The 12,368-nt window shown below is 40.6% G+C and overlaps 1 protein-coding gene across 7 annotated transcripts in view; it reads right to left on the reverse strand.

Annotated features, from left to right (window-relative positions):
• kmt2a (lysine (K)-specific methyltransferase 2A) overlaps positions 1-12,368 on the reverse strand; it is a 108,731-nt gene that overhangs the window by 57,686 nt on the left and 38,677 nt on the right. For all 7 annotated transcript variants that reach the window (XM_078426766.1, XM_078426767.1, XM_078426768.1 and 4 more), the window contains exons 9-11: positions 5,618-5,746; positions 4,524-4,637; positions 1,277-1,423 (exon numbers count right to left, since the gene is read on the reverse strand). In XM_078426766.1, the coding sequence (XP_078282892.1) occupies positions 1,277-1,423; positions 4,524-4,637; positions 5,618-5,746 (390 nt within the window). The remainder of the gene's footprint in view (positions 1-1,276; positions 1,424-4,523; positions 4,638-5,617; positions 5,747-12,368) is intronic.

The raw sequence follows: 12,368 nt of genomic DNA on the forward strand, positions 1-12,368 counted from the left end.
CATTATTCAGTTCCACTTGCAACCTACTTCCATCCTCATTAACAGTCAGAAAAAATGGGGGAAAAACGTTGGTTACACAGTTCATCAGCTTGTCAAAACAAAGACAAGCTGAGGTTTTAAATGTAAATTCCAAACTGAAAATTGTACGGGGAAGCACCAGAGCTCTTGCAAAAACGAGCCAAGCAAAAAAGGAGAACAAAATAATCAAAGGAAATGTAAATGGACTATCTTGATTTGAATAACATATTGATACTAGATAGATAGTGCATTCATGCAATGGTCAATCAAGATAAGACACATTCTCTCCATACAGATGTTACGGTTAGCAGTTCAAGTAATGGGTGAGTCATCTGTCCTGTTACATTCAATATCTCCCGATGTCAGCTGAGCCTCACTGGGAAATCTGAGCAGTGAAGCACTTCCTCAGGTGCACAAAATGTCCCAGTCTTTGGCATCTCTTGGCCTTGCCCCTCAGTAGCAACAGCGTGGAATGAAGACAGGTCATTTACCAGAGCTAATGTTCACAAACAGGAACACGTGGAAGGGTGAAGATAAAATGGGAAAATATAAGTATCTTTTTATAATATGTTCTTTGACAGAAATAACTGATACTGAAAGAAACTGTTGATTTTTCTTGTGGGAGGAGTTGTTCACATGTTTGAGAAGGCAGGATATCCTAATAAGCTTGAGTTAGAGTTAATTTATTCTTACTCTGTTTTTTAAATAAAACTTTAACATCCGCCTCAAGATGCACTTATTCAATTTCTGTAGTCTTATAATGTAGATAGACATAAAATGCTGGAGTAACTCAGCGGGACAGGCAGCATCTCTAGAAAGAAGGAATGGGTGACATTTCAGGTCTCGACCCTTCTTCAGACTGAAAGTCACGTGAAAATTACTCTCGTTTCCCTTTACCGTCACTTTCAGTCTGAAGAAGGGTCTCGACCCGAAATGTCACCCATTCCCTTTGTCCAGCGATACTGCCTATTCTGCTGAGTTACTCCAGCATTTTATGTCTATCTTCAGTGTAAACCAGCATCCACAGTTTCTTCCTACAGGTCTCTATAATGTACATGGTGGAGGGAATAGGAAAGGAATAAAACTCTGGTACCACTAGAGCAGACAATTAAAATATTTCTAGGGATACACGACTCAAAATTAATCTTGTAGGCAATCCTAAATTTCGGATTACGCCCCAAGTACAAATGTTGCACTAGTGTTACCACAATGACTCATCGGAAGTATTCAAAGGTAGCTCATTATCTGATACCGTTACCTTTGAAGATTTATTCTGTCGGCAACAGACATGGCAGAACTTGCAGCGCCGGCAACACCAGTTCTCCCACTGCTCCTCCAGGGGGCGCTCGCTCTCCTCCAGGCAGAAGAGGTGGAAGGGCTCACAGCAAACCTGACAGTAAATAAACTGCAAAACAATAGAAACGGAGAACAAATAAACAAACAGCACACTTGAAACAAAATCAGTACCCGCACATACACAGCACTTTGACAATGTCCTAACCTGCTATGGTGGTTATTGGTGCATTGTGAGGAACAAGGGCGTCAATTCACACACAAAAGTTTTCTCAATTAATAAGGAGATAACAAACATATCTCCTATAGATAAACGTATAATCTATTTTAGTGATGATGACAGGGAGATAAATATTGACTAGGGAATTGCACTGCAGATCTTGCTCAAAACAGTGCTCTGGCATCCTTTAAATGCACCTATGTATAAACAGGACACCCTTTCCACATCTCGTGCACAAAGCAGTGACTCCTGACAGTATAGTACCCCCAAAGGATTGCAGGTGGTGAGTCTGCTGAGGTTCTGAATCCAAATCCATGCAGGAGAATTTGCAGAGCATATCCTGGATCTGAAGTAAACACATTACCACTGTGCAATAGCCTGAATTAAGCAGAAAGTCTTATTCAACATTATTACAAGATCCACATCTTAGTTAGATATTCTGGTGTGCAAACTATTATAAAGTCCACTCAGATTAACAGATAAAATTAAGTCAGACCTTTCCTCTCCAATGTGAATAGCAGTTCAAATGTTATATTGTCGCAGTAAACAGGCTCAGAGAATATACGTCCCGTTAAGAGAAACTGACAACTTTGTTGCTTTCACGCTATCACTTCTAAGATTTTCAATGCTCCCAATAAGTTTAAACATTCTATTCTGCATTCCAATTTGCCTTCAAATTGTTTAAACTTGCTGTTTAAACCAAAAAATTAAATAACGTGCAGTGAGATTCCTCTCACACCCAGTTTTGAGACACAGTGCCCTCCATAATGTTTGGGACAAAGACCCATCATTTATTTATTTGCCTCTGTATGCCACAATTTGAGATTTGTAATAGAAAAAAAATCACATGTGGTTAAAGTGCACATTGTCAGATTTTTTTTAAAGGATATTTTTATACATTTTGGTTTCATCATGCAGAAATTACAGCTGTGTTTACACATAGTCCCCATTTGAAGGCACCATAATGTTTGGGATACATGGCTTCACGGGTGTTTATAATTGCTCAGGTGTGTTTAAATGCCTCCTTAATGCAGGTATAAGAGAGCTCTCAGCACCCAGTCTTTCTATCACCTTTGGAAACTTTTATTGCTGTTTATCAACACGAGTACCAAAGTTGTGCCAATGAAAGTCAAAGAAGCCATTATGAGACTGAGAAACAAGAATAAAGCTTTTAGAGACATCAGCCAAACCTTAGGCTTACCAAAATCAACCGTTTGGAACATCATTAAGAAGAAAGAAAGCACTGGAGCTTACTAATCGCGTAGGGACTGGCAGGCCAAGGGAGACTCCACTGCTGATGACAGAAGAATTCGCTATAATAAAGAAAAATCCCTAAACACCTGTCCGACAGATCAGAAACACTCTTCAGGAGTTGATTTGTCAATGACCACTGTCCACAGAAGACTTCATGAACAGAAATACAGAGGCTACACTGCAAGATGCAAACCACTGGTTAGCCGCAAAAATAGGATGGCCAGGTTAGTTTGCCAAGAAGTACTTAAAAGAGCAACCACAGTTCTGGAAAGGGGTCTTGTGGACAGATGAGACAAAGATTAACATATATCAGAGTGATGGCAAGAGCAAAGTATGGAGGAGAGAAGGAACTGCTATTGAGTGTGTGCAGCGGAGGTTCACTAGGTTAATTCCCGGAATGGCGGGACTGTCGTATGTTGAAAGACTGGAGCGACTAGGCTTGTACATACTGGAATTTAGGATGAGAGGGGATCTTATTGAAACATAAGATTATTAAGGGGTTGGACACGTTGGAGGCAGGAAACATGTTCCCAATGTTGGGGGAGTCCAGAACCAGGGGCCACAGTTTAAGAATAAGGGGTAGGCCATTTAGAACGGAGATGAGGAAAAACCATTTCAGTCAGAGAGTTGTAAATCTGTGGAATTCTCTGCCTCAGAAGGCAGTGGAGGCCAATTGTCTGAATGCTTTCAAGAGAGAGCTAGATAGAGCTCTTTAGGATAGCGGAGTCAGGGGGCATGGGGAGAAGGCAGGAACGGGGTACTGATTGAGAATGATCAGCCATGAATGGTGGTGCTGGCTCGAAGGGCCGAATGGCCTACTCCTGCACCTATTGTCTATTGTCTAACTGCCCAAGATCCAAAGCATACCACCTCATCTGTGAAACACGGTCGTGGGGATGTTATGGCCTGGGCATGTATAGCTGCTGAAGGTACTGGCTCACTTACCTTAATTGATGATACAACTGCTGATGGTAGTAGCATAATGAATTCTGAAGTGTATAGACACATCCTATCTGCTCGTTCAAACAAATACCTCAAAACCCATTGGCTGGCGGTTTATTCTACAGTAAGGCAATGATCCCAAACATACTGCTAAAGCAACAAAGGAGTTTTTCAAAGCTAAACAATGGTCAATTCTTGAGTGGCCAAGTCAATCACCTAATCTGAACCCAATTGAGCGTGTCTTTTATATGCTGAAGAGAAAACTGAGGGGGACGAGCCCCCAAAACAAGCATAAGCTAAAGATGGCTACAGTACAGGCCTGGCAGAGCACCACCAGAGAAGACACCCAGCAACTGGTGATGTCCATGAATCACAGACTTCAAGCAGTCATTGCATGCAAAGGATATGCAACAAATTACTAAACATAACTACTTTCATTTACATGACATTTGAGACACAGTGCCCTCCATAACCTGTGTCCCAAACCTTATGGTGCCCTGAAATGGGGGGACTATGTATAAACACTGCTGTAATTTCTACATGGCAAGACCAAAATGTATAAAAATGGCCTTTATTAAAATCTGACAATGTGCACTTTAACCATGTGATTTGTTCTATTACAAATCTCAAATTGTGGAGTACAGAGGCAAAAAAATAAATGATGGGTCTTTGTCCCAACAGTATGGAGGGCACTGTAAATTGCCCAAAACACAAATTAGCTCCCGTCAATGCAGTGATATTTGATATTAAATCCAAACAGACATCTAATTAAATGGACATAAGCAGGAAACCATACCTCCACATGTCCGCTGCTGGCACAGAGGAAACACACCACCCTGGGAGTGATGGGTACAGAGGTCAGGATGCTAAGTCCACCCATTTCCCACACATTTTCCACATCACAGTCTTCCTAAAAAGTCAATAGAATTATATCAGAAAATAAACAGCAAGCTACAGTTACTCCTTTTGGATCAAATTCAGTTAGAGTTTTGCAGATAATTGCATCAAGTACATGAACATCTAACTCAAGTCAACATTCATGCAACAGATTTCTGAATACATTGCTTCATACAGTTGAGTTTAATTGGGAATAACTTTACTCAGTTCTTCAGAAGGAGAACATTATAAGCAATTTACAATAAATAATACCTAACAATCTGGATATAACATGATGAAAGTGAAGCAATCAATAAGCCAAGACGAACATACATCCACATAGAGAACATTGATATAGGGCAAATAGTATCATAACCATCACAGAACATAGTAGTTCATTACAGGCGGTGTTTTATTAAATTCTGGCACTAACTGGAGTAAATAGGATTTACCTCAATCTTTAATTCAGATTACAGTGGTTTCTATGATAATCCCAGAAACACTATCAGCAATATTCCTTGTATTATTGTGAAAATTTAAGACACACATCCATCGTGTGCCTACAATTCCCTTCAAAATTAGAAATAAGCTCAATGTAGATCAAAACAGTCCTGAAGGTTGATGGGGTTGCTGGCATGGCCTGGTTAAATGTAAGCTTGCTACACAATCAATTCTAGAAGTTAGCCAAGCAATATACTACTAAGTAGTAACTTGGAGGTATAGTGGGAAAATAACAAAATAAAGAGTCATCATTACACCTCCTTACACCCATAGAATAAATATGTAGATGCGTCCCTTATGAAATAGTGCTATCCAAGATGTTAGTGTTTTAGACCATTGTCCTTGGGTTCACAGTCACAAAAACATGTTTAAACGTTTAGAACTTTGCATGCATGCTTGAGGAAATTATGGTTAATGGGGGGAAGGTAATGCAAATGAGTACTGCAGCCGCCATTTCCCAGAGCCAATGTGGTCAATTGTGCAAATGTGAAGCCTCAGAGTTCTTGTTTCTACCTTGAAATCCACTCTGATCCTGTGGACTCCATCCAATAATGGCTTCTGTTTTCCACAACTGACGTTTGTGAACGTGGTGAGTAGATTCAGAGTACTGGGTACAAACTTACTGACAGGTATCACTTTGTCCTAAAAATAAGAAGCATGAAATCAATAAAACTGTTTTGTGTAAAGCTGTATCTGTTGCCAAATATAAAAGCAGTGCCTGTGTAGGTAACAGGACTTTAAAAAAATCAAAATATTTCTAAATGAAAGCCTTTACTTGGGGCCAACATTTTCAAAGCATAAAATTTCTGTAAGCAAGCTCAAATACAACAGATCTCTATGCAAACTACTTTCTGTACAACAAATAAAAGGAATCTCACTGGAATGTGGTTTATTTCAACCCCCTCCCCCGACCAATTATTTTTTCCTAGCCTAGTCCAGAGGAGTTGAGACCATCTGCAGAGGTTCAGTTGCTGTCCCAGCTGAGATCAGCTCAATCAGCATGCACGAGGAATTGAAACAGAAAGCTTATCATCTGCATGACTCAGTGTTAGAAAATACCGCTTCATCCAGGGGAGCATTGGTGGAATGGAATTGATGCGATTGGTGTAGGGAATTCGTTTTCTAAACTGAGCAAACAAAATGGAAACCTCCAATTTCAAAAACATACAGACTGCATGTAGAACCCTTTTAGTAAAAATTTCAACAGCTAGAATATTTTTGAATCATTTCAGAATAAATACTGGGGAGAGAGGCTATGTCAAACTGGTAGTCCATTGAGAGCTACCTCAAGCACAACACACTTCTCCTGCTGATCACTATAGTGCCTTCGGGTTGAACAAGGTGCCAAAGATTCTTTATACGATGCACTGTTCCAAACTTGTTAACTATATACCTTTACCATCATGTTTTGCATTTTATCCATTTAAATGTCAACCATCATGGAGGAAACCTACCTAAACATAATTTGCCCCAAAAACTCCCCAATCAGCAAACTGGCGGAGGAACTCAGAAGATGGTGCAGCATCTGTGGAGGCAAAGGTATAGCCAACATTTCAACCCTGAGGAAGGGTCAAGCCCTGAAACATTGGCTTTCCCTTTACCTTCACATATGCTGCTTTACCACCATTAAAACAGTGGTCTATTTTTGTTCAGCAACTACAGTCTCTCATATTTCCAACTCTCCAATCTATAAGATTTCTCTCCAATACCTTCCGTTCCCTCCCAAACATCCTCAAAACCACCTATGAGACTTGTCTCTCGAAATCTTGCTTTAACCCCTCAAATATAGGTAACCCTGACATTAGGAATCTACTATTGCAGTTTCGCCCACTTATAAGGAGATTATTTGCATGGGTGCAAAGGTGTGGATACCTCAATCTGAGAATCATTAGGTTAGGAATCAGAATCGAGGAGCTACGAGAATACATTATGTGAATCAGTTAAGGTGTTCAGTACATTTTATCCAGTAATATGAATGGAAGGCTTGGAATTACTATAATGCCTCAAGAATAACGGTACATGTCTTTCACCGTAGCCAAGGTAACCTTTTCCATATGCTTTTGCTCTCAACTTACATCTCACCCTGTGGTGCACGTTAACCTAAGATGGACTCAATATAGTTATGTATGTATCATCCGAAGCAAGTGTTTGTCAAAATTTGTGAAAACAGATTTACTTGCCATTGGATTTTGTATTTCCTTTCAATGGAGATGTTCCAGTGAACAAATATCCAGAGGCCAAATTCAAATTAGGACCGACCCATATGGGGAAACCCAGCACAAGTCCACAACCAATCACTCTTACATTCAGCACATTATAGCGTTCCACAGAAAAATGTTCAATAATCCTGAATGGAATACTGTGCTCTCAAGCAAAAATTAGTGAATAACTCAACCGTAGGAAAAGCATGATAATCTAACAGTCAACTCCCAAATTAAGTACACTGGCACTCACCGATCCAGTGTTAACAGTAATAAACTAGGCCAATTCTCATTAATAACCTATACATTTTCTTTCCAAGGCCAAGCATCTAGGTTGTCATGAATCTGTATCTAATGTCATTCAATCCATTTCAATTCAATGGACACTGCACAAGCCAATGGAAAATTCTTTATGAGAATAAAGGGAGGGGAAATCATTTAATTAAGAATCAGGTGATTTAACCCCTAATATAGCTTTGCATTAATGCTGACTCAAGTTTATCCTGATGAACGGGGTCACAGCCAAAAGTCAATTACAGTGCTATAGTAGTTGGCAGAACCTTTCCCCCAGGATGGAAATATCAAGTGCTCGAGGGCACAGCTTTAAGGTGGGAGGTCAAAATTCAAAGGAGATGAGCGGGACAAGTTGTTTTTGTTTTAAAACACAGGGGGTGGAAAGTGCAAGGAATAAGCTGCCTGGGTGGTGGTTGTGGAGGCAGATACAATCATGGCATTTAAGACACTTTTGGATAAGCACATGGATATGCAGGGAATGGAAGAACATGGGTTGTGTGCAGGCAGATTAGGGTCAGTCTCGGCAGCATGTTGGGGATAGACATTGTGGGCCAAGGGCCTGGTCCTGTTCTATGTCAATATATCAACAGTAGCCTTTTGCATTACCTCGGAACAAAAAAATGTAAACTTCATTGTTCCAAACCAGTGAAGTATTAACATTTTTTATCACCAATACCCCCGACAATCTTGCCATTGGGAGCAACAATAAACCAACAGTGACATGGGATTGTGAGAGTAAGAGCTGGTCCCACTTAACAAAGGAAATAAACAAATGGTTGGAAAACATTACTGGGAAAAAGCTCAGAAAGTATAATGGTCTTTCAAGGAATTGTACATGCTATATAATTCTAATGCAGAACAGAAAAGGTAGTTTCACTTCATGAGCAGATGGAAATGAAAAGACCATCTTAGACTCCAGTAAATGGAACAATACACACAGATTCCAGTACTTACAGCAGTTTTACACCTTGCAAAATACATTTGGAGATTAATATTTCCTTATCACTCTCTTCTACTTTTTTCCTGTGCCTCACTTTTTATACATCCTTTTTCACACTTCCATGCATTTATATCTCAGTTGAAACTTTCTAATTCATCAATATCCTTCCTCATCCCCTTCTCAGCATTCCTTGCTCTCATTTTTCTTCTGCCTCAGTTTTCTCCTCTAAATTTTCATGCCTTGATTCACGCTCTATTTCAGTACTCCCTCTTCTGCTAAACAGAAACTTTTCATTAAGTAGCCAGGCAGTCTAATGAGATGTTGTATAGTCGCACTGCTTTATAAAACAGGTAGGACATGTGTTCAGGTTTACTTTATCAAATAAAACGTCCCAGAAACACCCAAACCAAGCTGCAGGTGTCATCAATCCGAAGAGAGCAGGAATGTTGAACAGCAAAATCAACCTGAGCTGCACATGTTCATCTGCTCGCAGAATGACAGGGCAACTCCAACAGATAGCTGAAACAGTTCTATCCTGACAGGAAGATGAAATGGAGAAGCATCACTCTTATAAATACATAAATTAATCGCATTGCCCTAATGTTTTCTTTCAAAATTCATGAAATGTGGATATTAGGTAAAGCAGCCCAGATGGAACAGTTCTTCTAGATAGTTCAAACCACTGCCATGTTAGTATAATATTTACAGGTTGCAATAAAGCCTGAATGTTTATAAAATGATAACCTTAGCATTAACTCAAATCTGAGGTTCTAAATCAGCAGAAGCATGGAAATGTCAGTGATCCTCGGTCTAAAACAGATGAATCCTACACAAAAGGATCTGGTCAGGAAACAGGAGGCACGAGTCAGGTATAAGCAGGTCAGATCAAGTGTTTCCCAGTGGGAGTATAGGGTATTGAGGAGCATAGAAGGAAATCAGGAAGCCAAAATATCTCTGGCAGGTAAAATTAAGGAGAACTAGAGATTTTATAAGTGTATTATAGGCAAAAAGGGTAACTAGGGAGAAAATGGGGCCACTCAAAAACCAAAGAGGTCAGCTATGTGTGGAGCTGCAGGAGATGGGGAAGTCCTCAATACATATTTCTCCTCTATTTTTACCACAGAAAAAGACGACGACTCAGGAACTTGTGACAGTTAATTGAGGGCAGTTTGTATTACAGTCAAGGGATGCTATACATTCCAAGGTGCATGAAGGTAGATAAAAGCTCCCGAGTCTGATTTAACACATCCAAGGACATAGTGGGAAACTAGAGAAGAAATTGCAGGAGAGCTGGCTGAGATATATGAATCATTATTAGACACGGGTTTCCCATGGTTGGCTGGTTGAAAGGTTAAAATGTACGTGGTCCAGGAAGAGCTAACTGACCGGACACAGAGCAAAATACAATGTGCTGGAAGAGCTCAACATGTCAGGCAGCATCTGTTGAGGGAATGAACCCTGCTCCCACTCTCTGATTCCTGCTGCTTGAATCTGCTTTCCCCCATAACAGGATACAGAATTGGCTTCATGGTAGGAAGCAGAGAGTGGTGGTGGAAGATTGTTCTTCAGACTGGAGGTCTGGGACTGATGGCACGCCTCAGGGATCGGTGCTGGGCCCATTGCTGTTTGTCATCTGTATTGACAATTTGGACAAGGTTGTGTGAGTGGGCGGATGCATGGCAGATGCAGTTTAATGTGGATAAGTGTGAGGTTATCCACTTTGGTGGTAAGAATAGGAAGGCAGATTATTATTTGAATGGTGTCAAGTTAGGAAAAGGGGACGTACAACATGATCTGGGTGTCTTAGTGCATCAGTCACTGAAAGGAAGCATGCAGGTACAGCAGGCAGTGAAGAAAGCCAATGGAATGTTGGCATTCATAACAAGAGGAGTTGAGTATAGGAGCAAAGAGGTCCTTCTGCAGTTGTACAGGGCCCTAGTGAGACCGCACCTGGAGTACTGTGTGCAGTTTTGGTCTCCAAATTTGAGGAAGGATATTCTTGCTATTGAGGGCGTGCAGCGTAGGTTTACTAGGTTAATTCCCGGAATGGCGGGACTGTCATATGTTGAAAGACTGGAGCGACTAGGTTTGTATACACTGGAATTTAGAAGGATGAGAGGGGATCTTATCGAAATGTATAAGATTATTAAGGGGTTGGACATGTTAGAGGCAGGAAACATGTTCCCAATGTTGGGGGAGTCCAGAACCAGGGGCCACAGTTTAAGAATAAGGGGTAGGCCATTTAGAACAGAGATGAGGAAAAACTTTTTTAGTCAGAGTTGTGAATCTGTGGAATTCTCTGCCTCAGAGGGCAGTGGAGGCCAATTCTCTGAATACATTCAAGAGAGAGCTAGATAGAGCTCTTAAGGATAGTGGAGTCAGGGGGTATGGGGAGAAAGCAGGAACGGGGTACTGATTGAGAATGATCAGCCATGATCACATTGAATGGCGGTGCTGGCTTGAAGGGCCGAATGGCCTACTCCTGCACCTATTGTCTATTGTCTAATATTCAAGGCTGAGCAGCAACGACACTGTCCAACAAGCAATAAAACCAGATTTGAAAAAAGATCCTGATTATCAATGTTTAAAGTAAACATCCTTTAATTTATATTTCTATTTTTGGCGGTTTTGATTTGTCCATTTTAACAAGATCAGGAAAGAAATCACCATTTGTCCGCTATGAAGTAAAGTCTTACTGAACAGGTGAGCGAGAATTGACAATGCTTCTATTAAAAGTAATAAAACCCAGGAGAATGTTGCAAGCAATAGCACTCCCTCTGGTGAGCTTGATCATGTGGAGAGCACAGACTGAGAAATTGGAGATTTAGTTTCCATCATCTTCCATTATGGGGAGTTTGCTTCCAATTTTTGGCTATGTGTTGCTCCCAGCCAGAAGTCTTGATTTCTGGTTAATTTGTAAAATGAACTCAAAAAAATTAGCCAACACTGGATTTTATTCCAAAGCTACCCACAGCTGTCCACACAGATAAACGGCACGACTTAATACTGGACTACGGCATGCGGGCCCAGAATGTGCTGTCAACTGCTCTCAGCCGGGGCAACAGTTGATGCTACAAATGGTCTCAGTATCCAGTACAAATGTAAAAAGAAAATTATCAAGTAAAATGTCTGTAATGCTCCATACAGTCAAGGAGTTTATGACACTCACTGTCTGGATTCGCATACATTAAAATGCACATTTGGCAATGCACCAGGAAACTGCCAGCCTTAGTGGAATAGTACCTGCACAAAGTAGGAGGTGGGGAGGAAATAAGGGAATTCATTTTAAAACAAGGTAATCTCCCTTTCAAACCATAAAGTTCTACGTGAACCAAAATCAACAACACCACAAGTTTCCCCAATCCCATCAAATGATTCTACACAGGTGGGAAAGACTAAGGAAGACATCAGGAAGAGACATGATGCTTTCCTTCCAATAGCAAATAAAGTCCCAAGGAGAATCAACAACAGGCTTCTTGTGTACATCTAGGACAACTCTGAGATCCAATAGTCCTCTTAAACCACATGTTGTACTTGTGCATGGCATGAAGAAAAAGAGATAGGTGTAGGGAAGGAGTAACTGCAAGGCAAGAGATGCACAGCTTTGTAAGATTTACAATTGGGCATTCCTCAACACAATTTAGCACAACACAAGCGTGGTCTATGAATGCAAGTACACACCTGATTTGTAGCGTACACAGTTATCTGTAATAACCTTCCTAGATGGAAAATCACAGTAAAAATATCTGGCACACTGACTATTGCATACCTGAATTCCCAGTTTGCATTGGAAATTCTAAATGTGAAACCTATCCAGGGCAACACAGAA

The sequence above is a fragment of the Rhinoraja longicauda genome, chromosome 32, assembly GCF_053455715.1.
Source record: "Rhinoraja longicauda isolate Sanriku21f chromosome 32, sRhiLon1.1, whole genome shotgun sequence".
Taxonomy (NCBI): Eukaryota; Metazoa; Chordata; class Chondrichthyes; order Rajiformes; family Arhynchobatidae; genus Rhinoraja; species Rhinoraja longicauda.